The sequence below is a fragment of the Microchirus variegatus genome (assembly GCF_963457635.1).
Source record: "Microchirus variegatus genome assembly, chromosome: 5".
Taxonomy (NCBI): domain Eukaryota; kingdom Metazoa; phylum Chordata; class Actinopteri; order Pleuronectiformes; family Soleidae; genus Microchirus; species Microchirus variegatus.
Genome location: NC_139806.1, coordinates 33,031,229 through 33,058,784, shown reverse-complemented (window position 1 = coordinate 33,058,784; position 27,556 = coordinate 33,031,229). Strand labels below are relative to the sequence as shown.

The 27,556-nt window shown below is 41.0% G+C and overlaps 1 protein-coding gene across 1 annotated transcript in view; it reads left to right on the top strand.

The window, feature by feature from the left end:
• dpp10 (dipeptidyl peptidase like 10) overlaps positions 1–27,556 on the top strand; it is a gene marked incomplete at both ends in the record, with an annotated part of 208,502 nt that overhangs the window by 167,639 nt on the left and 13,307 nt on the right. The window contains 11 exons of the mRNA XM_083890482.1: positions 400–481; positions 1,513–1,633; positions 2,809–2,963; positions 5,621–5,718; positions 10,204–10,327; positions 11,764–11,802; positions 13,541–13,648; positions 16,257–16,348; positions 17,741–17,788; positions 18,604–18,725; positions 23,135–23,179. Coding sequence (XP_083746608.1) covers positions 400–481; positions 1,513–1,633; positions 2,809–2,963; positions 5,621–5,718; positions 10,204–10,327; positions 11,764–11,802; positions 13,541–13,648; positions 16,257–16,348; positions 17,741–17,788; positions 18,604–18,725; positions 23,135–23,179 — 1,034 coding nt within the window. The remainder of the gene's footprint in view (positions 1–399; positions 482–1,512; positions 1,634–2,808; positions 2,964–5,620; positions 5,719–10,203; positions 10,328–11,763; positions 11,803–13,540; positions 13,649–16,256; positions 16,349–17,740; positions 17,789–18,603; positions 18,726–23,134; positions 23,180–27,556) is intronic.

Genomic DNA, 27,556 nt, shown 5'->3' with positions numbered 1-27,556 from the left:
TTCCGCAGGTTTTGTGTCAAATTTTTCAGATATTGTGCCATTTCAGGGAAACCACTGTGCGATTTTCCGTATTTTTACCGTATTCGAATGTGTACCATTATTATCGACTGAACCGTAAATAAAATATCACATAACATGTTGTAACAGAAATTTTTGGGTGATGCCGTCCTGTTTTCTGTAAATATGAAATAAATTCCAATGTGAGAACATGTTGGAGAAACTAAAGCCATGTTTTATATAAAAGCAGGCCCGTGTCTGCTCATGCATACTGTACATCTATTTGATCATATTCCCGGCAGAACTGAGGCAGAGTTTATAAACGATATAAAGTGGCCCAATTAAAATTCAACAGTGCGTGTTAGTAATGACATAGTTTGTCTTTAATGTATGTTTTTCCAGGGAAGTTTGGGAGCTGGACCCTCCTGAGGTAGTGAACTCGGTGCTGCAGTACGCTGCGTGGGGAGTGCAGGGTCAACAACTGGTGAGTAAACTGTGAAAAACTGACAGAACAAGCATCTACATATTTGACAGTAAGGTGAATAATGAATATATGTCTCCATATATGTAAATATATATATATATATGTATATATGAATGTATATAAACACTCCTGATCAAAATAGAAAAATTGCAAGAATTTAATCTCATAAAGATCTTAACCCATTGAAGCCGGGAAAGCATTGCGGCATTTCTACCATTGACGCCGGGAGAGCGGATATGTCAATTTTCGGGGGTATAAGGGTTCCTCGCGACATTGTTTTGTCATCGCTGATAACTTCGAACGCGCTGAACAAATCGACCGGGATTTATGGTTAAGACATAATTATGTTTGAAGACGACGAGGTCGGCGATAATGACGATAAACACCACAGTAATGGACAAAGTGTTTACAACCGCGCACCAGGGGGTGACAGTGGATTTACCTGCAGATGCCGCAGCGCTGTAAGCATCATCACCGTCACATGTGAAGCATACTGTTACAGTCATTACATGCTGTTCTTGTTCTTCGTACTCCATCAGGACTAAATCAAGGCACTGACACTATGAATACTTTATATAAAATTACCAAGAGTTGGCCCTGGATCAGTAAATAACATTACTAGATAACCATATACACTAGTTTTAACTTGAACAATTGGTTTAAGGGTTTATTTACTCTTTAATTAATTAAAGAAATGTCTTATTGCTTCCTCAAAGTAAAATATTCCCTAAGATTAGGGTTTCAATTGCATCTCTGATCTGGTCAGATCAGAGATGTTGAGGTTAATTTTACAACCTGAAGACTATCTCCATTTTTATATATGGTCTGTGACACTTCAATGGAATCAACCTCCCCATACTTTAAACAGCTGGGTTAGAGCTCTATGGAATGCATTTATGATTAAATATTGACATAATACAATTTTTTTCATGCCTCATTTTGTCCATTTGTACCATTCTTGTGAATCCTACAAGACTCTGGGATACAGTCTTCACATTTAATCTGTGACTGCGTGTGCTCTGTTTCTATAGATCTACATATTTGAAAATAACATCTACTACCAATCTGATGTGAAGAGCAACTCCCTGAGGCTGACATCCTCGGGGAAGGATGGGGTCATCTTCAATGGAATCACTGACTTTCTCTATGAAGGTAACACTCTGCACTTTAGAATTTCTCTGAAAGTAGTTTGAAGAAACCTCAGTGACAAAGATCAGATAACGACCTGCTGAGAAACTGCTTTGCCACCCTGGGTTTTAAACACTGCCGAGGTTAACTTAATGATACTATCTGACATTATTATGTGTTGACACACCTTAAATTGAAACGCCTGTGTTTAAATGCCTTGCATTATAAAACATGAGGATTAAATATTTATGTGTATTCTAGTACAGAGATTTCCCACTGGGTGCGATGTGCTTTAAGTGAACACACACACTGCATGCAATTCAGCAAATAGCCACTCTCTCAAGGGAAAACAAGAATTCTGCAAATCTCCTTTAAATATAAAACGAAAAAAAAGGCAAGGGACCCAGTGACTGTGCTGCTGTTCTTAATTTAATTTGTGAAGTATCACAGTTTAACAGTCAGTGATGCATGACCCCAAAATATGTGTTACCACTTATACAGAGTGTAAGTTATGTTTAACCATGAATGACTACATATAACTGCATTATCTGTTTAATGACAGGTATAATACACGTGCATACCTCTAATTAACACATACTATAGTACAACAGTAACCTGAATTAAAGTGTTGCAGATCAGTATCATCATCTGCAAAAATATCACACGCAAGCAAGTCACTGCAAATACTATTTCTCATGATCATGACTATGTGCCTCCCACATGTGTAGGTGGGTTTCCATTATGGGGTCGCTCTAAATCAAGGCTATTCAACGTAAGGCCCGGGGGCCAGAAGTGGCCCTTCAAGCAATTTGGACCGGCCCGCGGCCCATTAACCCATAATTAATGAATATATTGTTAAAAAGCCAATAGGCTTCGCCTATTTCTGGCACTTTGCTACACTTTATGACAATTTGCGTCCCTTTTTGGCGATTACTAGTACAGCTGTAATTGTAGGCAGTCTGTGTATGTGCCAGAATATTTTGCACAATGAGCCAACTGTAGCAGTACCTGTGTCTTGTTGGTACTGTCACAGTACAGCATGTGTTGTCAAAGTAAAAACAATGAAAACATTAGAAGTCATCGAACATCTGCTTTCATCACAGTGCGTGTTCTACAGTGACAACACATCCAGACAACACAAATGTGTATAGTGTTTTGTTTTGCTCATTTGCTCATTTAAACTTGTGTATCTCAAACAGAGGAGATTCTTCAGACCCATGTGGCACACTGGTGGTCACCTGATGGAGAGAGACTGGCCTTCCTGGTTCTGAACGACAGTCTAGTGCCCAATATGGTTTTACCACGCTTCACTGGCACGACATACCCCAAAGGAAAGCAGTACCCATATCCCAAGGTAAACATGTTATTTTACAACTGCACTGTATCCATGATGTGTGAAAATTATCTTTATCTCCCTGTGTTAAGAGCTGTGCTCAGACCATGTACATCAAGCCTGGATGGAAAACTCTTCTTGTGATACTGATAAACATGTACAGTTGTGCTCATAAGTTTACATACTCTAGCAGAATTGATGATTTCTTGGCCATTTTTCAGAGATGAATGATAACACAAAAACGTTTCTTTCACTCATGGTTAGTGGTTGGCTGAAGCCATTTATTGTCAAACAACTGTGTTTACTCTTTTTAAATTATTATGACAGCACAAACTACCAAAATTACCCTGATCAAAAGTTTACATACCCTGGTGATTTGGCCTGATAACATCCACAATGATAACAACTTGACACAAATGAGTTTGAATGGCTATTAAAGGGACACTGTGTAGTATTTATGGGTTTATATAACCCAAAATCCACTTTTTTATACATATTATGTGCTCCTGCATTGTCTAGTCGCTGTATAATATTTTTTGTTTCATTTTCGTAGTGTTTCAAAAAGTCATGTAAAATAACATGGTCGCGGGCCGCGGTTGCATAGCCACTGTTAGCAGCGAGACGCCATGTTTCTACCGGAGCCTGTAAGGACAAATGCGAGAGAACAAATCAAGCGTCTCTTTACTTGTAGCGGAAGTCCCGCCTCCACTCTCTCCGCTTCGTCTGCTATGGCCGCAGTAGCTCGCCCTAGCGCTCAGGGAAGGGAGGGGGTGAGCAGAGGAGCAGTTCTTTGTTGTAAATTTCAGCCTCTCCTCTAGATATCACTATAAACTACTTACTTCACCTTTAAAGGTAACCATCTTCAGGAAAGGGATATAAGAAAATTTCAAAGAAATTGAGAATGCCAATCAGCATTACAACTCTAATTAGGAAGTGGAAAATGAGGGGTTCTGTTGAAACCAAACCACGGTCAGGTAGACCAACTAAAATTACAGCCATAACTGCCAGGAAAATTGCAAAGAAAAACCCACAAACATCTTCAGGTGAAACACAAGGACAAGTCGACCTGTCATTGGCTACAGCAAAATAAAGTGAAGGTTCTGGAGTGACCATCTCAGTCTCCTGACCTCAGTATCATTGAGCAACTCTCACTCAAGTTCATGCAAGACAGCAAGACGATTTACAGGAACTGGAGGCTTTTTACCAGGAAGAATGGACAGCTTTACCATCTGAGAAGATAAAGAGCATCCACAACTACCACAAAAGACTCAAAGCTGTCATTGATGTTAAAGGGGGCCGTAGCAGACGAAGCGAAGAGAGAGGAGGCGGGACTTCCGCTACAAGTAAATAGACGCTTGATTTGTTCTCTCGCGTTTGTCCTTACAGGCTCCGTTAGAAACATGGCGTCTCGCTGCTAACAGTGGCTATGCAACCGCGCCCGCGACCTTGTTATTTTACATGACTTTTTGAAACACTACGAAAATTAAACAAAAACTATTATACAGTGACTAGACAATGCAGGAGCACATGTATAAAAAAGTGGATTTTGGGTTATATAAACCCATAAATACTACATAGTGTCCCTTTAACAATGGCTACAGAAAATACTACTACTACTACTAATAATGATGATAATAACAATAATAATAATATTATTAATAATACAAATAAATAAAAACATTGTTTGAGCTGCTGCAGCTGGAGTGAAAAAGAAACTGTCGACACAGAATAACAAATTAGTCATTTAAGTTATCATCCTACACCACCTGATCAAATGCTTCTTTCCAAGGCTTTTTCAAGGCTCATTGTGTCACAGTGCCACGATTCAGCTGTCACATCTCCAAGGCTACGACAAATGTCCTTCCATCCCCAAGCAACAAAGGGACCCAGAAAGTAGATTCTCACAGCCCAGCCTATCCTGAGATTCATTGCAAACCAGAGATGGATATTTTGACAACTGTGACAAATTGAGGAACACACTTAGATAATGGTTCATATGTAAGACCACAGGACTTGAAATATATTGTTTTCGAACATAAATATTATGTATATTATGAATATTATTAGTTATACCTGATTCATCCTCAGTTGCTCAATGTCATCCGACAAAATAAGGAGTTGTGCGACCTTAAACAAAAGGTTTCAGGTGTCTCCATAGTAACCACACACTGTCCTTTAGCAATCTCTTTCGCTTGATTACTGATGGGTTGTGTGTTCTTTTTGTGTATTAAAATGATATGGTCACCGTTTCATTTGTGCCAATTCTACAGGTGTGCGACAATAAAGGAATAAAGGACTCTTTCTGCAGTCAAAATGCAGCATCTAGCAACTACAAAATCAACATCCACTGTCACAGTGCTATACTCAATTTTGTGCTGTCACCACATTGATGCAGAATCTCTGGAACATTTGGAAAGGAACATTTTCACAGCCACAAATTGATGCATTTTAAAAGTCCAATGGATTGTAAATAAGGCTTTATGGTAGTGATCTGTACTGCACCCATTTTGGGTTCAGCTTCGGAGCACCTCCTCCAAAGGAAGCAGCTCCTGAATTGAGACACATTTGACCAACTATTGGTGAACCAAATCAAGGAACAATTTGAAAATATTGCATCAATAGAGCTGCATTTGTGTGAGGCTTTGGTTTTAAGACTGGATTCTTGTTTCTGCACACAGGCTGGCCAACCCAACCCAGCAGTGAAGCTCTTTGTCGTCAATCTTTACGGGCCGACGCACACACTGGAGCTCATGCCTCCGGAGACACTCAAACTAAGGTGAGAGCATCTGCTAACCTCCCGGTCGAAGTTATACTGAGGACATTTGTCTCTTTGATTGGTCTTTTTTTGAGTAGGAACTCAACTGCAGCCGGTTGTGTCCCCGCATTGCAGTAACCGTAGCAGGATGTTGTACTTTAAATTCTGTTCAGCTCAGTGCCATTGGAATAATAGATCAACACTCGTCATCAAATCCACAATGATTGAGGGACTGTGTTTTTTTTTATTTGTTAGTAGTTTCTAACTGGCGCAGTTGCCTGCCTGTTCACAAGCTGCGCGTCTGATCAGACGGCCGGAGCCGCCTTGGGGAACGGTCCCTCTGCCGTCGACGTGACTGTCAATCAAGAGCGTTATCTGTCACGCCCACACTGTCCTGAGCAGTGGTCTAAACCAATCTAAACAACAAAATGAGCTGTTTTCAAACCAGGTTTTTTAATAGTTATGAATAGTTATTTTCACACAGACTTTTGCGGATGCTTCATGAGACACTCAACTTTGAAATAATAAAAGCATTTTTAATATGTGGATTTGGGTTTACAGAAGCTTTAGGATAAGATACAGTTGTGCTCGTAAGTTATACCCTAGCAGAATGTATCAGGGTTTGTACGGTCATGAAAAACCTGGAAAAATATTGGAAATTGAAAATGCATTTTTCTCTGTCCTTGAAAGGTTAATGAAAAACAACATTTCCTGTAAAGTTTTGGAAAAGTCATGGAAATATTGCATGGATAACATTTAGGATGCGTAAAACATGATTAAAAAATTATGTAATATGCGATTAAAATTTAAATTGACACGGAAGTGCCGCATCACCGATATAGCACGATGCGGCAGTTCAAGCGGAAACAAGAGGATCACTGGCGTCATGCTTAGCAACCCTCCAGTCCTCACATGGATGATCGTGCGATATAATTTAACTGCGTCTATGCAAATAAGGCATAGACGCAGTTAAAAACACAAGGCAACACACTTCCGGGGGCGTTCTTACTCGGAGGTATGCCACACAGTGGCTGCAAGTGTATACTGCAGGCGTGAAACAAACAACAAAAAAGCCCTTACAGAATACAACCACTTCCCCTCTTTTAACCATTACTTAAAGCATTACTCAAATAATAATTCAAATCAATAAGTATGGAAGAAAGTTACAACAGAGTGGCTTTTTAAGGAGAGCTTTAAACTTTGGCTACTGAAAGACGCAGACCACGGACATGCCAAATGCTGATAATGAAAAATGTGTCGCAACAAACTGCATATGTTGTTTTATTTAAGTTTTATTCAAGGAGAAGTCATTGAAAAGTCATGGAAAACTATTGTTAAAAAAGTGTACGAACCCTGATCTTGGACATTTTTCAGAGAATATGAATGATAACACAAAAGCTTTTCTTTCACTCATGGTTGGTGGTTGGCTGAAGCCATTTATTGTCAAACAACTGTGTTTACTGTTTTTAAATTATAATGACAACACAAACTACCAAAAATGACCCTGATCAAAAGTTTACAAAAGGAAACAAAACAAGGTACGTTAAGATTTTTTAAAAAATACATTAAAAACATAAAACATGGAAGTTATGTTTAAAGTAAAGTGTTGTGGGATCAACATATTGCAATAGTCATGTATTGAAATATATTGAAAAAAATTGGGTTACAGAGTCATTGTGTGTGTTTGTACAGACCTGTATCGCCTGGAAGGAGTCTGTTATAATGTATTTTGCTGTGGAGAGGCAGTAGTTTTGGACAATTAAAGTTTAACAACTAAAGTTAAATTGCAATTCCTTATTCTGTGCAGTATAATGGAGTTGTTGGTGGGACAGGGGTTCAGTAGATGGTGGAGGCAGAGGGACCACCAGCTAAAGACTGTGTACCCCATTATGAAGGCACACGAGCAAATCCATCTTCTCAGCAGCGAATCCTTCACTCCTGCAAAAAACATTAAAGCCCACTTCGCCACTTTTACCTCTTGAAATACCTGTAAAAGGCTCGTACAAAAAGTGACATTCAGTATATCTGTTTCCAATAAGTGATTTGTGCTACTACCTTGTGGCTCTGGGCATATTTTGACTTCAAAATCATTTAGTTTCAATGGGGGAATATATTATTTTTCACATTATAGCCCACCCAGCCCCTCCACATTAAAGGTCACATAGAGTGGTCCTGTTGCACATATATGTTAGTTATGGAGGTCTACTTACATATATTAACTTGTTTTTATGGTCAAAAACCTCCTAGTTGCTGTAAACGAGCCGATAGAAATCCTCTTTTCTGACTGTGTTTTTCTGCTGCGAGATTTCAGAGTGAACTTTCACCCCCAGAAGACAGAGTCTTGTGATTGGCCAGTACTATCCAGCACATCCGTTCTCAGAAGCGCAGCGCCCCCCTCTGGAACGGCGGATGCACTGCTCCTCATTATCAAAACATTGTTTTAACAGTGTTTAAAAATAGCTTCGTCACGACTCCCCGCCGCAGTCCCTTTTATGACTTTAAACCGGAGTCAGACCCAGAGTCAGAAGACACTGTTGCTCGTGAAACACCTCCACAACGGACGTTATTCTTCTTCTTCGGTTCAATGTACGTAACCGGATGTGCCCGGACTACCGCCCGGAGCAGGACGATCGGTTGTTCAGGAGAACCGCTGCTTACGTAACTATTACGGGATTTTCAGTGATCTCGTTGAGCCCCGAGATTACAATAAAACACAACGTTCTCAGCAATGGCTGAACTGTTTGTTTCGAACCGTCAGGCTTCATAAACAAGGTAATGACGCAGATACACACCAAAAAAAACAGCAATAATAGGAACTTCCGGTCTAGTTCCGCTTTAAATGGCCAGTGCAAAGAATAACATGTATTATTCCCGTTGTCAAAAAGCAATTTTGCTCATACCTCATGATTGTGGGAAGAGAGAAATAGACAGACAATCACTTTTTTGGTTGGGCCAAAAATTAGTATGGTAATATGATGTTGGCTCTGACACCACTTAGTTCACCTTGTATGGTGTTGAACAGGCTGCCGCGATGAACCGTATATTGAGGAAACTTTGCACAATGTATTAATGTCAAACAAAAAACATGGATAGTGACTTTTATGTGTCCTTTTGGATTAAAATTTTTAACAGGGCACATACCTGTCAATATCCTTGCCTTTATCGTCTAACTCATTCTTAACGGTATCAATAAATTGTGTGTGACTTTACTGATGGAAATGTCAGCAGGACTGAAACCTGTCTTTTTGGCACTACTTGTTCTGGTCTGACTGTGTAATGCTGGACTGAGCTGTAGTGCAAAAAAGACCAGACGGATGTTCAGAGAAATTATGTTCCAAGTCTATCATTTCTTAAAAGTTACTTTGCCCTTTCAAGAACATACAGGACAAAAGACATAAAGCAACATGACACTGAAGTCATTTTGGTGTCGATGTAAGAACCAGGAAGATGTGAATGAAATGTGAACAATCACAATTGGAAAATAACTCTCTATTCTGGCTTTTATTTTCTTACCTCTGCGTATGTGTTTGTCATGTATATGTGAGTGTGCCTGTGTATGTTACATCTTTAGGACCTTCTTTGGTATAACGACTCACCATTAAGCCCAATTTATACTCCTGCGTAAAGTGCTCTGCGTAGGCTACGCAGAGTCCTCTGCGTCGACGCAGAACCTGTTGTAGAGTCTCTGCGTCGTCTCCGGCTGCACGGAATATTTTTTAAGTGTCCGTCACTCCGTCAAGGGACCACGGAGACGGCAAGAGCTGCGATTGGTCCTCAGGAAAGGCCGAGCGAAGCTGCTCTGTGCCGGCTCACAGTGAGCACCGAGCGTCCACAGAGGGTGGAGCTGAATACCGCCGAACTATAAATACGTCATATCTTAACACACACAGCACATGTTTAGACTCTAAATGGCCAATTTCTCGCCTCAAATTATCTTAAAACTGCGTTCCGGGACACAGAAAAGTGACAAACGGCCACTGTTTCAACAACAACAGTCTTCCTCCCTCGGACGCCATTGCTCACTGTAGCCAAAAGCACAACAACCTTGCGCAGCGACCCCTACTGATTGGGCGTGAAATTGCAGCTCCTATCCGTCACCACGACGCAGAAGTATAAAGGCTCGAGTGGTCTACGTGGTGACGCAGACGGATAACGCATTATGCAGTCGGAGAAGGATAATGTGGCCTTTAGTCCTTATGGAGACCAAAACCTGGTCCTAATGAGGCAAAACCTGAGGAACTCATTTTGTTTAGGGCTAAGATCTGAATAGTGGTTATGTTAAGGATAGGATATGGTGTTAACTGGTCATGGTTAAAGTTAGGGATAAGGCTTTGGTTAGGCTGTCCAAATGAATGGAAGTTGATACAGCGTCCTAAGAAGATTAGCAGCACAAACCTTTGTTTGTGTGTGTGTGTCGAGGTGGACACATTTGGGTTACAAACCATAGTATCACATTTTGATTCCAAAACATTTACCAACCAGTGTGATTATTCTGTTTTTCCATAGAGAGCATTATGTGACCATGGTGAGTTGGATCAGCAAAACCAGGACCTCTGTGAGGTGGCTAAACCGTGCCCAGAACATTTCCATCCTGACCGTGTGCGACACCACCACAGGAGCCTGCGTCACGGTGCGTTTTTGTGTATGCGTGTGTGTGTGTGTGTGTGTGTGAGAGAGAGAATAAGATGAAGAACTGAATGAGATGACCCATGCAAAAAAGCTGGCTGTTATTAGTCAATCAATCTTAATTTATAAAATAAACACCACACACTCATCATCCCAACAAACAACCCGCCACCACCTTTATTCCTGCCAAGACATGAGAGAAGTGAGGCAACACTGTCTTGATGACAGGACCAATATAGCAACAATTCTAATTCACACCTTCAGTAAATTTAGACTCTCAAATGTAAATTCAGAGAGCAGCTGAAAAGACTAAGAAAAACCTGTTCATGTACATATTTTAGGCAAAAGGAAGGTGAAAACAGTCTCTGCTTAGTTTTATGTGCATTTTTAATGTAGAAGAAGCATAAGAGGTTTAGCAAGCAAATTAATAGGCAAGTGATTGGCATTTAGCATAACCTCTTTGAGATTAAAATGAGCAAGTATTTTCTACATTTACATGGCATTCACTTTATTTTAATAATTCAAAATGAATATGATGGAAATTTCTAGACGCAGTGAGCAGGACGAATTGAAGACGCCTTAAATCTGAACAGGACTATTACAGTAGTTTTCAGAGAAGATTCAACATCACCTTCAACACCTCTGCTGCTGTAAAAGTTCAGCGACCAAAAAAAAATGCTGAAAGCTAAATAAAGCGTGGTTTTGCACGTCTATTCCCCTTGTCATTCTCCACACTTTTTCAGACTCTGGATTACAACAGCATTTCAGTTAGTTTTCAGATGGGCAGTGATCCTACGGCATTGAAAGCCGCGGAGTGAGAACTTGGCCTTAAACTCCTCGTGATTTGGCTCCCGGCTCACTTTGATGAAATCGCAGCACATCTGCAATATTCTCTGATTCCTATTTGGATGGCACAAAGCAATCCGCCAACCCTCCAGTTGAACTGTGGGAGTCAAGCGGCTGCTTTTTCAGTGCTGTGCTTTCCTGATTTGGTGTGATTTGCACGAACAAACATTATGCCCGTGCAGCCAAGAGGCAGCTTAGCTCGGGCCTGGACACAGCATCCACGATGCACTGCCAAAACTCAGCAAGGCTCTGCTCATGAATATTGGTTTGGAATGAGGGTTCAGTCTGGGGGAAGGTGTCCCCAGTGGCATGTTAAAATAAACAGCAAAATAAGGGCTCCATTAATGTGACATATGATTCTGTCTGGAAATGTATGCGTTATGTAGGAAGAGATATTATAACACTTTTCCACTTGTATTGTGGACAAAGAAAACTCACCGTGAAAAAGAATGTGATTGTACAATACTGATCAGTTATGTTTTCATTTTTGGAGTAATTAATTAAAGGGACAAACAGCAATTTTGAGGATTCTTTTTAGATTAACCAGACCTTTTGTTTTGTGACTTTTGTGACTTGTTTTGTCATCTTTTTCAGAGACACGAAGAAAGCTCAGAGCTCTGGCTCTCCAAGCAGGTAAACATTTATTTATTTATTTATTTACTGACTTACAAGTCATGTATATAAAACTAGGGCCACGTGGTTGGCGTAGTGGTTAGTGCTGTTGCCTTTGCAGCAAGAAGACCCTGGTTTGAACCTCGTTCGGGAGTTTGCGTGGAGTTTGCATGTTCTCCCTATGTGCATGGGTTTTCTACGGGTTCCCCCGGCTTCCTCCCACAGTCCAAAAACATGCAGATTTGGGGATTAGGTGAATTGGTCACACTAAATTGACTGTAGGTGTGAGAGCGTGAGTGAGTGAATGGTTGTTTGTCTCACTCAGCGATGGACTGGCGAACTGTCCACGGTGAACCCCGCCTATCGCCTTATGTCAGCTGAGATAGGCAAAGAACCCCCAGGACCCTCTGGTGGAGGATAAAGCGGTAGATGATGGATGTATGGATGGATATATTAAACTATAAAAAGGCAGGGGATCCAGTCATGTCATTTCACTCACTCCCATCTTTTACTTAATGTACATTTACATTTACGTCACACTGGGCCATTAATGATGTCCTGTCACTGTACACGTAGAGGCTTTGGGAGTTTGCGTTTCAGACATAAATCTCACCCCCAGAAGACAGAGTGTGTTGTGATTGGCCAGCCAGCGTAGAGCCTTCCCAACTGAAGTGACATATTCAGCACACCCACTCTCAGAAGCGCAGCTCCCCCCTCTGGAGCGGTGGATGCGCTGCTACTCATTATCAAAACATTGTTTTAACAAAGTTTAAAAATAGCGTCGTCACGACTCCCCGCCGCAGTCCCTTTTATGACTTTGACCCGGAGTCAGACCCAGAGTCAGAAGACACTGTGGCTCAGGAAACACCTTCACAACGGATGTTATCAATGAGGATCAGGAGGATCAATCAGGATGAATGAAAAAAGATGAGGCTTTATTTGCTCCTCAAACAAATGGAGAAACAAGCAATGTTGGCGAAGATCTGGGTCTTAAAAAAAATAAAATAACAAAACAAAATCTAGGCTGGAAGATGGAAAAACCTTGACAGTTTGAATATAGCCATGCAGCCGTACATGTTTGGCTCTAGCAGAGGGTAATTTAACCACTTGACAAACTTGGCACATACAGCTGCCTGTGTTTTCAAGATGTTAATCTCTGCAGTGTGTGTGTGCGTGTGTCAGTGCAGATATGTACAAATGTATTAAATACATACATTTACATTTTTTTTGAAGATCTCAACAAACAATCTCAAGCATCTACATTCACTTTGGTCGAAATTACATCACAACCTTCATGGTAGACCCTCTTCAACGTAGCCATTTCTAGTTACTGAGCTATTTAATCATTGTTGATACACAACTTTAAACAATACATGTATAGTTTATCACACAACAGGTATGTGCTTATTAAATATTTACAACTAGTTTTTATTCAAGAGATTTTATCTTGATTAAGTTCAGTCATATGAACATTATTACATTGTTAGGCTGTTACTAGTGATGCACAAACTGAGACACATCTGAAATGGAAAAGAAAAAAAATTAAAAGTATAAAAACAGAAGTACTCTGTAAAAATACCATAATTAACATGTAGTAATCATAGTTAATGCAAACTCCCAGAGCCTCTACGTGTACAGTGACAGAACATCATTAATGGCCGCAGTGTGTTTTAACTAAGAGAGTTTTTATTGACATTAAGTTGATTAATACTGTATTTTTATAATGTTAAGGGGCAACTACAACAATTGTCTTTTGCAGAACCAAGAACCGGTGTTCTCCAAAGATGGCAACAGGTTCTTCCTGACTGTTCCCGTCAAACAAGGAGGACGTGGAGAGTTTCATCACATCGCCATGTTCACCACACAGGTGAGGGTCATAGTATTTACACCGTGTTCCAAATGATTATGCAAATTGGATTTAAGTGTCTTTAACATTAATTGTTTTTGTTTTTCAATTAAACTCATGGATGGTATTGTGTCTCAGGGCTCTTTGGATCATTGAAATCAATATCAGACACCTGTGCTAATTAGTTTGCCAGGTAAGCCCAATCAAAGGAAAACTACTTAAGAAGGATGTTCCACACATTATTATAGCATGCCACAGGTTTCAAGTAATATGAGAACGAAAAAGGATCTCTTTGCTGCTGAAAAGCATGAGATTATGCATTACCTTGGACAAGGTATGAAAACATTGGATATTTCCCGAAAACGTATGCGTGATTATCATACTGTGAATAAAATGTGTCTCTGATTCAGAGTACAGGCGGGTTCATGCAGACAAGGGCAAAATAAGGAGGGTTTCTGCCAGACAAATTCATTGGATTAAGAGAGCAGCTGCTAAAATGCCATTGCCGGGAGAAGCAAACACGTATTTGAAGCCGCTGGTGCCTCTGGAGTCCCGGGAACCTGAAGGTGTAGGATCATCAAGAAGTATTTGGCCGCCCCTAAACAATGCTCACAAGCAGAAAAAACGGTTGCAGTGGACTCAGGAATACATGGACTCATTTTCAAACCGTTTTGTTTTTGGATGAGTGCCGTGCAACCCGAGATGGTCCAGATGGATGGAGTATTGGATGGTTGATGAATGGCCACCATGTCCGAACAAGGCTGAGACGTCAGCAAGGAGGTGGCGGAGTCATGTTTTGAGCTGGAATCATGGGGAGAGAGAGCTGGTTGGCCCCTTCGGGTTTCCTGTCGGTGTGCAAATGACCACTGCAAAGTTTCTGACTGACCACTTTCTTCCGTGGTACAAAAAGAAGAACCGTGCCTTCGGTAGAAAAATCATCTTTATGCATGACAATGCACCATCTCATGCAGCAAATAATACCTCTGGGTCATTGGCTGCTATGGGCATAAAAGGAGAGAAACTCTCTGGGGGTCTGGCCCCCCATCTTTCCCTGATCTCAAACCTATTGAGAACCTTTGGAGCATCATCAAGCAAAAGATCTATGAGGGTGGGAAGGCAGTTTGAAAAGCAGCTGCTCTGGGAGGCTATTCTGGTTTCATTTACTGCACTATTTAGGAAAATCTGAGAAAAATGTAATTTGCATAATAATTTGGAACACGGTGTATTCTCAACCGACGCGACTCGGTTGGATCTCACTGAGGGCAGTCCACTCCAATCGAGTTTTCATTGACTAGAACTAGACTAAAACGATCACATATATATAAATTACTAAGGTTTGACTAAAACTAATAAGCATTTTAGTCCAAAAGACTAAGACTAAATTTAAAATGGCTGCCAAAAACAACACTGCTTGCACTGTTATATGCAGCAGCTCTTCCTCAAATACTTTTAAGTTATTTCACTTCTACTCAATCCCATTTTACTACTTAGCCCGAGTCTGCCCTTTTATGTGTTCACATGCCAATTTTAACTTAGCCCATGCAATTTATCACTACATCTAAGGTTAAAATGAGAAAGGGGATTAAACCTTGATATGTCAAAAACAAGCATCATTTGATACAAAACAGAGTCATTGCAAAATGTAAAAGTTAATACAGTTTACAGTTAGTTTATTTATGTGGAAACAGAGCGTTCTGAACAGGGCTGTTTTGGCAGGGTGATTGAACTAATATGGTGCTACATCTGTATGGTATTTTGATCAAAGCATGTCACAGACATGTTCACTAATACACCAGGGAACTAGGTTAACTTGGAAAACTGAGTATAATATGGCTCCTTTAAGAGGATTTAATCTACACACAACTTAATACACTGCTTAATAGACTATGTAATAGGTTGTAAACCGACAAAGCGTACGGGTTCTGATGATCAGTGACAGATGAAAAACAGCCAAATAAAGATTAGCAATATAAAGTGCTTTGGCGACAAAGCTTTGATGAAACTGCGCTTTGGTTACACACATACAGTTCTACAGTGACAGTCTCTTCATCAGTTGAATTAGATTAAACTCTTGTTTTATTCCTGGCTCCAACTTCATTCCTCTTTTACTAAATTATCACTGGATTATTTTTTACAGTTTTCTTGAAGACAGACTTGTAAAGTTTTGTTTTAGTCAAATTCTGCCAATTAATGCCGAACCATGGACCCAGTCTTTTCCCCAAATATGTGTTAAAAAGCAGAAAGCATTTTATTTATTTTTCTTGAGGGTTTTTAGTCTGTGCTATTTGTCTCAACCAGCTAATGTTCTGCCTGGTACCAAAGCAACTGTTGTGCGATTTTCGAGTGTTCCTGTGTGTTTGGCTAATTTTAAACCTGCGTAATATTGCCGTTGCTAAGATTATTGCATAAAAAGACCACTGGAGAGGCATGGAGAGGCATATTTTTTTTGCAATATTTGTAGCTATCTAAAAAAATGTTCATCAAATATACTGTATACATATTCACATTATGCACTCATTTAGTGCAAATGCCCAGTGCTGTCATTTCTCAGATACAGAGCATATTCTAAACAATGCAGTCCGACTTTCAAGTAAGTGACCCCAACCTCATCTTCTCTTGTTTGTTTCAGTTCAGAGCAGATCAAAATGAAGTGCGACACCTCACGTCAGGAAACTGGGAGGTGACAAGGATCATTGCTTACGACGAGAATACTGACAACCTGTAAGTGTAACAGGGTTTCGGTGTTGGCTAACATTTCTTACAAAGAGAGAAGGACACAAGCTCCACTCTGCATCTGTCGTGTTCAACAATGAAGACAATGAAGGATAAATTGTATGTTTTACACTTTTGGGGCCTTGTGATGTCAAGAAGTTGGGCTAGGCAGGACAAAGGACTCAAATGCAGGACTCAGAACACGTTTCAATCAATAATCAGAGTTTATTGGCAGACAAAAGTTCGGTACACAGGAGGTCAATCAGATCAGGTACAAAAACGTGAGGCAAAAAGGCAAGCAAGGTTCGATACACGACTGTGACTATGAAAGATAATGCTGGACAGTGAGCAAAGAACTACCACGAAATGGCAACGCGACAAGACACAGGGGGAATATAAGCCGTGCTTGATTGGAGAGTGATTGCATGCAGGTGTGGGAGATACAGTCAGGGATCAGGTGGAAGAGGAAACGAGGAAGAGGGCGGGGCAGACAGGAACCTGAAACAGAGACAGGGGTGAGTGATCACAAAAATAAAACAGGAAGTCAAAACATGGAACATGAAGGTAAAAGAATGTGTAGTTTGCCAGAAAAAATAAATGTTCTCAATTTGGATTTTACCTGGATTGGGTTTTAAGTTTTGCAGCATATGGAGTCAGAGTTGTGTCGAATGGTAAATCTGTATTTATAGTGCTTTTTAGTCTCGATGGCCACTCAAAATGCTCCACACATTTGCTCTTCGTCCGTTCACACAACTTCTTGCAGCACATTTATATGCAGTGCTTTTTCACACATCTGTCAACCATGTTCACTCACTTTCAGTGCAGATGCCAGGAGCAAATCGGGGACACATTAGCATGTAGACTGTTGGAACAGGAGGAACATAATGTCTTTGGTGGAAGGCAACTCACCCAAATTTGACTCCAACCACATTTGAAGGTGGTTTGCAATGTGATCTTAATTAGATTTCGACAGACGACGCTCACTCTGAACATTCTGGCTCCTAAAATCGGGCTTCATATTTTCTTGTTTGTCACTCTTACGCACAACACTGACATCAAAACGGACGATGGAAGAGCTGGAAGTATTCACATGTGCCGCAGAGTACAAGAAATTGGTGGAGTGAGATAAATTGCCGACTGGTACTTTTTGCGGGAGGTTCAGCACCCAGACTTGAGAGGGCAATCGTTTAGAGAGTTTGTGTTTGAAACCTGCACCACAAATGTAGGTACACCTTTGTTGTTACCTGATTTGATCATCTGCAATTAATGTTTGGACAGACAACGTGAAATGTGTCTGCAATGTGAACACAGCCTTAGATTCCACACTTATATTATAGCATATTATTAAAAGCATTATGAAGTTTACCGGTTAAGTTCACTTACACTGTGTTCTTTTGACAGGTATTTTCTCAGCACAGAGGGATCATCACGAAGACGACAGCTTTTCAGGTTTGTTTGGAACCAAAGTAAATCTGCATGTGTCCATTAATGTTAGACTCTCACATACCACTGGCATTACGCAGCAGTGTTTCCCAAACTTTCTATATGGTAACCCATATAAGTCTGTAAAACATTTTCAATTGGTTAAAAAGAAATATTTGTTATTTATGACAAATTAAACGTATATAAAAGGTTGGAACAATTCAGAAAATGTATTTGGTGATCCAAAAAAAAATATTTTGACCCATCTGTGAGTCCAGACACGGACTTCTTTATTGAAGATATATAACTCCAGCATATGAGCACTAATTATGACTCTGATGTTACTTTACACTTAAAGTCTTATCGACAATTCTCAATTTATTGTTACAAAAAATTTGTCTTGTTGCATTCAGTGACTTATTCCTATATTAGAGAAAAACCCAGCCATCTTGGTGTGAAATAATTTGGCTTGAATGTTTGTACCGTTGCATAAAAATGTTTGAAATTGTTAATTTCTCAAGAGCTGCAGATTATTTCTCATTGAGTTGAGTTGTAATCGTTGCAGCTCGTTGCCATACAGCAGTGGAACAGCACTGGAATTATTACCGATGGCTCTGTTTCAGTTCACATGGTCAGAACAGTGTAACAGTGAGCCAGCATGAGCCCTGATCTGAGAGAGCTAAATTGAACTCAGCAATTCTTTTGATTATTTCAAACTGTGATTGTACATCTTTGTTATAGCAAAAGAGCTGCTGTGAAAAAGGCTAATTAAGTTGTTTGTTATAGAGATGAGAACTTTTGTGGACCTTGACTTACTTTCTCTTCTTTTCATTTTTCCTCAGTGTTAAAACTGTGGGTCTGTTCCCACGGCAATGTTTAACGTGCGAGTTAAATAAAGCTCACTGTCTGTACTTTGATGCCGACATCAGCCCCACAAACCAGCACATCATCCTCCATTGTAAAGGTAAATTGTAAAATTGTCATGTTGATGTTAAAACCGATAAGGTGATTATAAAAAGTGTAAGTCCTGTGTAAGACTTGCTTGAAGCATGTTCTTTTATTTACCACTAGGCCAGGTTTTTTCATGGAAAGGTTTATGACCTATGATTGGTGGTAAAAATTAACTGCATGAGAATAACATAGTCTTCTAATGCAGGCTGATGCAGAATAATGTTTTAGTTCAACTAGACCTTATCACTGCTTTGAATACAGCCACATTTTTATTGAAAGTCTCACACAGTGGTTGGGCATTTTTGGATCTGTTTTAAATTGGTTGTCCTCATATACTGTCACACAGAACCCTCACAGTGACGGTTGGTCAATGCTCTTCATCCATAGAATATCTGCCCTGTGTTGTTCCTCAAGGTTCTGTCCATGGCCACAAACTGTTTACTAGTGTTGTGTCGGTCATGAATGATTTGTTCGAAAGAATGAATCATTTGAGTGAACGAACTGATTAGTTCCTTTCTCAGTTCAGTTGAGCTCAGCAGCGATCATGGTGGCCGGGAGTGGAACTGCCGCGTTCTGTGAATCACTCGTGAAGTCGTTCGCCGGGCCAACGTGCGTCGAGCGGGGAGGGAGTGACTAGTATTTCATGATTCGCGAACGAACTGACACACAGAGAACTGGAGAACTGTGGCTTGAAGGACATGAAACTCGTTCGCGATGTCACTCACTCACTGACCCGCGCACGTACTGACACACACTGAACTGTGGCTGTGGACATGAATCTCGTTCGTACGAACATATACTGCACTCAGGGAGGATGTGAGTCACGTAGCGGGGGCACTGGGCTCCTGCTAAGAACTGAACGATTCGGTGAATTAATCTTTTGAACGAATCATTTTAACGAACGGATTCTAGTGATTCATTACACTCAAATGAACTGCCGATCCCATCACTACTGTTTACCATGTTCCTACATCCACTTTGACAATTACTGAGCATCTTCAGATATTCCATACTATTGTTTTGCAGATGATATTCAGACATACATTTCCTTTATATCCCATAACATCTCATGGAAGTCAGTTCTCATCAACTGCACCATTTTTAAAATCAAATAGAGAGACAATAGTAATTATAATTTCTTGCCCACACATTGTTCCTACTGCCGTCAAACCGACAGTTTGCAATTGGAGAAGCAGAAAGAAGAAACTGCCGTCTTGTGTGGTATCACAACACCATACGGATACGTATGGATGAGAATCTCTTCCAGCGATACTTTAGTATGACGAGCAGCAAATTGATGACTAGTCAAGGATTTCCCGCAGTGGTACCAAGTAGTCATTTCATAATATGTTGACTTGCATCATCACTCCCATCGCGTCCATCATGTCACAAAATGTGCAAAGTGATCTGGCTGCGTGATGGGCGCAACACAACGTGAAAAATCGCAATCGGGTGGGAACACAGCACTAGAGAGGCCTTTAATATTGACACATGGTCTTAATACAATAGTCAGTTTGTGAATCACTTTTGACTTTGTTTCAAAAAGTACTGAAAAAATAAAGATTGTCATCACTATTATCATTATTAGGCCATACGATGGACTAGCAAACTGTCCAGGGTGTACCCCACCTATCACCCCATGTCAGCTGAGATTGACACAGCACCCCCTGCGACCCCCATGTGGAGGATAAAGTGGTAGAAAATGGATGGATGGATTATTACCAAACGTTACACATTGTAGCTTTGAAGTGGACTTGTGCTTTGGTTCCTCGTGCTTGGGCCCCCGAAGTTCCTTGGACCACCTCTGCTAAGAAAAAAAGTATCATTAAGTCTTACCATCTCTTAACATCGCTCCAAATAGCAAATTGCATTTAATTTGAGTCATCACTCCTCTACAAGTGGTTTTGAAAAAATAGGAATGATATATTTCCAATTTTGCATTGTTTTAGGTTGAAGCTTAGCCACAATAGTGGTATAATCATCCCATTCTTCATGCAGTAAAAGAATATGGAGTCCATAATTTAGTCAGCCATTTACTGTCAAGCCGCCATCATCTGGCAGATGTCGGGGTTTACCCCTCGTAATCTGTCATCCTTCATCTAATTCAGTTTTACATGTCTCCCTCATCACCTCCAAATGAGAGGCATAAAATTAAAACAATTAGCCACTCTATTATGTATAATTACTTTTAGGTAGAGTTATTAGGTCGCCTTTTTAATAGATGCTAACTCTCTCTTATTGTTTGTGATTCCAATTCATTTTGAGATGATGAGATCACGTCGCGCTCTGAAGCATTTGCGCTTCGGTGTGGTGATTTATTGGACAATCATAACAATGCTCCCTCTCCCAAAAGCAATAAATATAACGGAGAGAGAGTATTGTCTTCTGAGGGCCAAGTTCACATAAACCCAACAAGCTTGTCCCGACACCTGTTTTCATCACAAGCTACACAAACTACATTTTATTCCATTCATAAAACATTTCAGACTGTTTCCAAATGCACACATGAAAACAACTGAAGTGTTTCACCGACAAATAAGTTCATTAAGTTGTCACAATGTTGGTAACATGTCAAGCAGAATTATGTGGAAGTGGAGAAGCTTTGCAGCTCTAGCTCTGTGTTTCAGGGATAGTTCATGCTTTTTTGAAATGTGGTCTTATGAGGACCCACAAATGGTATATTTTCAATGAGCGGAGACACAGGGAAAATCAGAATTAAGCCACTTAAAGGGGAAATAAGCAGTTAATAGTGCCATCTAGAGGAGAGGCTGAAATTTACAACAAAGACCTGCTGCTCTGCTCACCCCCTCCCTTCCCTGAGCGCTACGGTATCCGCAGCTGGTCAAATGTCGTCCTCGTCGTCTTTCTCCGTGTCAGCAGATGAGGTTCGTGAGGCGAGGGAGAGGGCGGAGCTACCGCGGCCGTAGCAGACGAAGCGGAGAGAGTGGAGGCGGGACTTCCGCTACAAGTAAAGAGACGCTTGATTTGTTCTCTCGCGTTTGTCCTTACAGGCTCCGGTAGAAACATGGCGTCTCGCTGCTAATAGTGGCTATGCAACCGCGGTCCGTGGTCATGTTATTTAACATGACTTTTTGAAACACTACGAAAATGAAACAAAAACTATTATACAGCGACTAGACAATGCAGGAGCACATAATATGTATAAAAAAGTGGATTTTGGGTTATATAAACCCATAAATACTACATATTGTACCTTTAACAGAAGACTTTACGACAATAAAGTACATGTCAGCTTAAGTGTGCACTGTTTTAAAACCACATCCTCTGCTCCAGTCTCCCAGTCTCACAGTTTATTCTGACTGAAACTGGAAGTTTGCAAAATCAATCACCAATCCAAAGAACAAAGTCCAAATTGCAATATCTACTGTCTTTTCTGGCTCACTTTAGTTACTTTTCATTGAGTATTATGACACCGACAACAACAATAACAAATAAAATAGGGACAGTAAATGCCAGTGCGGGAGAGAGGTGGGACAATGGCATCTTTGTTTCCCCAAAGTAGTGTATTTGTTGTCTACAGGAAAAACGCAAAGGCGACATTTTGAGAATGAATTCACGTTTCCCAACGAAATGTCCTACATCCTACACATATTCACTGACATCCGTTTCTGTGTGGACAGGCCCCGAGCTGCCCTGGAGGTGACGATGTTGCCGCATTTATCCAGTCACAGTCAGAAAGCTGTTCTGTGCTGTCTCTAAGAGATCACTTGAAACTGAGCTTCCGCTGGAATTAATGTGCCATATGCTAATAGGGGAATGTATGACAAGATAAACAGCTGATTCTAGCACTTTTTAGTAATGAAATACAACTACAACAGTACGTATTTGACATTTATTTTATGACATTTTAGAGGAAGCAGAACTTTCCTCGCTGTCTTAGGACGATCGCCTCGGGTGTAATTATAGCGCTGCGCTTTCCGACTGACAGACAGAATTATGAGAGAATGTTCACTTGTCTATTTGCTTTTCCATCCATTTCATCCATTATCTACCAATATATCCTCTGATGAAGGGGTCACGAGGGGTGCCGTGTCCATCTCAGCTGACATAGGGCGATAGGCCGCGGGGTACACCCTGGACAGTTCGCCAGTCTATTTGCTTTTCATTTCCACTCTAACCAAGCAGAAGAAAATACAAATAAATGACCCACTTGAAATGAATTAGGCACCGTCATCATTCTCCACATTCTGGTGCCAGAGGTGTCTGTCACACATGGAAACTATTTCCAGTGCGGTTTTATAGTTTGGGTTTGAACACCAGTGCCAAAGACCTTACTTGCTAATTATTAAATGTGCTGTAATTTTCACTATCTGTGCCGAGCGCACCTACAACAATCATTCCACCAGGATCATGTTTAAATTACTCATAAGCTTCTTTCTCTTTTTTTCCCCATCCTTTCAGGCCCTGGAGCACCTACTGTGATTTTACACAGCCTCAACAATTCAAGTAAGGACAATCATTTAGTCTTGTGGGAGAAAAAGTGGAATATAATGATCATGTTAATGACTGCAGGATGAGGAAGCCGAGACTGATCTGAAACTGCTGCACAGTTGCTGATCAAGATGATGCAGCTGCAAAATAAACCAACACCTGTTATTTAGCAAAGTATGCTGGTATCATGGAAATAATGCATCATTTTTCCTCATATATCATACATGCTGTGTCCGTAAAGATCCTGTTTTTTTAAAGATTGTTGGTGTAACATTTTGCAGAAAGCTGCTGAAGTCATTTATAAGAGGGAGGGGCAGGTTTATTAGGGTTCAAGCACAACTGTGCAAGAACCCTATTGAAACTGAAGGCGTTATTCTTCTTCTTCCGCCCGCAAAGTAAATCGCCTTTTTGAAGGCCTAAACATGTTACGTTCTTGTTTAACAGAACGATTCAAAGAGAGTTGGACCCGAAAATGCAGAGAAGACAGTAGTAGTAGTATGAACAATATTTATTGAAGTTAACAGAGAATAATGTGAGGCTACGAGGGGAGCTAGCATGGGGTGGCAAAAGATGGTCGATGCAGCTGGGCCGGGAAGGGCCTGATCTCAGGACGAAAGTCAATGCTTGGGGAAGAGCATGTCTGCAAAATGTGATCTCCCAACAGGAAGTGGAACAGCGGAAACAGGAAGTAAAATGTTACTTTGCCATACATTGCCCGATCTCCACGCAACATGATATGCGAGTCAAGGGAACTTCCCTGAACATGTCAATGGACACGCCTTTGACCCAACAGGAAGTCAGCCATTTTAAACAGTGCCCTCCAGCTTTACCGTACATTGACCGATCTGCACGGAACTTGATATGTGAGACCACGGACCCGCCCCAAACATGTCTGCAAAATGTGTCCTCCCAACAGGAAGTGGAACCCATTAAACGGGAAGTAAAACATTACTCTGCCTTCACAGCCCGACATGCGCAGGGACAGCGCTGATAATAACAAATACAGCAGACAGTGAATTAACAGGAGACGAGCTCAAGACGTGCGTGTCGAGGTGGGCGCACGACAACTGGCACACTTCAAGCTCAAACCCATTAAACCACTTGCGGTACTAGTTTTGATTATACCTCTAAGAAGACTCAGTGCATAAGACAGAATGAAAGAGACACAATCAATCCAAGTGTTAAATGTGGGGGGGTGAGGGGTGAATACAAAAAAATGCTATAGGAAGAAGTTGGTTTTGTGTGTGAGCAGCAGTAGTAGCTAAACACTGATGCACTTGTCGACTGCTTCCTAAACATCTCGGGGACCAATTAGCTTTACACTCCTTAAGCACACCAGACGTGTGTTCTGGTCCGAGGCTTGAAGCCATGATGTGTAAAGATTTAACAAGTAATTTCTTGCTGGAACTCCAGCAGCGTGCTCCCCAACAAGCAGCTGTTATCAAAGGGGATTTTATAGGACATATAACTCTTGTAGTGCATATTTAATTCTAAAGACTGCAGCTATTGCCCTGGTTACATGCTGTTAACATTCATCCCAAAGGTACCAGTGTTTACTAACATCATATCCCACATGCGTATTTTGTCTTCCCATATTTTTTTTTCTTTACGATCATGAGATCGGAGGATGATCTGGAGAATTGGCTGAGGAATGTTACTGCTATTTGCCGCCTGCTTGAAAGTTAGATGAGAACATTGACAACACTGCTATGTATGTACTCTAAACGAAGCTAACATACTGTAGCAGCAGGTGGATTTAGCTTATGGCACAGGTGGAGAAAGTAAAGAAACAGCTACTCTGACTCCATTAAATGTGCCAAGATCCTAACTGAGATCCACCCAACCCTGATTTGGCATGGGTTAGGGTTACTTTTGGGCCTACGGTTGGTGTAGTGCTCTCGCCTTTGCAGCAAGAAGACCTGGATTTGAGCCCCTGTTGGAACAATTTCGAGCCATGGTTGGAATATGGGCCTTTCTGCATGGAGTTTGCATGTTCTCCCAGTGCGTGGGTTTCTCCAGGTTTTCCAGCTTCCTCCCACAGTTCTAAAAAGCATGTAATATGGGGATTAGGTAAATTGGACACTCTAAATTGACCATATGTGTGAGAGTGAGGGTTGAATGGTTGTTTTCTTCTCCTCTAGCTCTCTATTTATATAAATGTATGAATGATCATGGTGGTGGTCGGAGCGGGCGTTTGGCGCACATTGGCAGCCATGCTTCCGCCTGGTGCTTAGTCCTTTGTGTTGTTGAGAGAAGGTCATCAGATGAGCGGAGTGTGGGGGGGGGTGTGGTAATGGAGCAGGTCAGTAAGGTAAGGGGGCCAGGTTATGTAGTGCTTTGTAAGAGTCAGGAGAAGAAATTTAAACTAAATATGTTGTGGTACTGAAAGACAGTGGAGGTTATCATATGCCTGTATTTAGGAAAACAAGCAATGACCATGCAACAGCACAACTCAGCTGCAGCTTACAATTAATGATCAGGTCAGACATCATGTTTTAAGCATGACTAGTTTGTATCTGGAATTTTTTTTTTTTGCCATCTTCGATGAGTTCTGACACATCATTGACCAATGAGATCACAGAGCGTTCTGCACATGAAAAAGTAACAAGCATAAACAAAGAGGAGAGATACCTCAAGTGCTCTTTGAGGTCCAAACTGCCCATTTCTCATAACTCAACACAGCAAGTATACACCCAGCCCCTGTTCCTCTCAAAGTCAGTTTGTGGTCAGGTGAGGTCGGGTACTATCTTGTAGTCTGTCAAGTCTTTCAGACACATCATGGCACTGTGCCTCATGTGATATAGAAACTATCGTAGCAGATCAAAACATTGTGAAGTCTGATCTCTGATGACTGAGTCAGAGTTGTGCGAAAAAAGAGAAAAAATATACATTCTGTGACAGCTCTCTTTAAGTCATGTAAAAGCAGGGCTGATGTTTTTGCTGTATGTTGTGAGTTAAATGCTCAGCTGGTACTGGCACATTTTGTTTCACAGTTGATGGTGCTGCGGTCAGATTGTCAGGAACACATCCAGCTGGACACACCTGTTTTAATTCTTGTTGCTCTTGAGCTTGAATACATTTTCTTTGGGAAGTCATCTCTCTATCTTAACATAGCAGACTCACTGATTGCTCAGGCACCTGAGGTGAAGCTAATAACGATACCATGAACCTTGAGCCGTGATGCTTTGCCCGTATAGCCAGTTTCCCCAAATCAGCCTGTTGTTTTGTCTGAAGAACCCATGACAACACAGACTTTGACTCTCACAAACTCATTCTGGTAAGCCCCAGAATTGATCCAAGATTTTATTTACCTTCTCTCGTGGTTGAGAAATCACTCACTTCATTACAACATGTAACACGTTTTAATCAAATGTGTAGGAAGCAGATTGTTGAATGTTTGATCACAACTCTATGTCTTAAACCCCTCCCTCCAGTAAACTTGGACTGATGGATGAATTTTATACATGACAGATAACCAGAGACAATCTCCATACCTGAAACACTCGACATTCATCCATTATCTACCTCTTCATCCTCCACCAGAGGGTCGCGGGGGGTGCTGTGCCTATCTCAGCTGACATTGGGCGATAGGCGGGGTACACCCTAGTCCATCGCAGGGCCACATATAGAGACAAACAACCATTCACTAAACACTCTCACACCTACGATCAATTTAGAGTGACCAATTCACCTAAGATATGGGGATTAGGTGAATTGGTCGTGTTTTTGGACTGTGGGAGGAAGCTGGAGAACCTGGAGAAAACCCACAGGGAGAACATGCAAACTCCTTGCAGGTCCTTGTTCCAAAGTTGTTCCAAATGGGGCTCGAACCCAGGAACCTGGGTCTTCTTGCTGCAAAGGCAATAGTGCTAACCACTACATCAACCGCGGGCTACTTTTTTTTTTTATTGTCCCAGTGATGATACATATTTGATTTGGCAGATATTTGTATGCCAGATACCCTTTCTTACACAACCCTCCCATTTATGCGGACTTTAACCAGTGGTGTGCCCTAATGGACAAAAAAACACACACGCTAAAATGCCCTGAGTCACAAGACATAAAGTGCCCTCTAGAATGGTAAAACCATGAGGAAGTGTCCTACTGGCAGCCATTCCTGTTGGCCTCTTACGGAAAATATAAATTAAAAAAATTGATTGTTTCTAAATGGGTGCCTTTCTAGTGGATAAATGTAATCCAGTGCCCCATGAGAAGCCCTTCCAATCAAAAAGGGTGTCGTTCTGAAGTTCCCTAATGTCCGTATATGACAGTGTCCCACAGGGTGTCCTTAGCGGAAATGATATTCAGTGCCTTATAGAAAATGCCCATCTCTTTGACAGAAAATTATTCTGTGCTGTAAGCAATGTATATGTATTGGAAATCATACTAGTG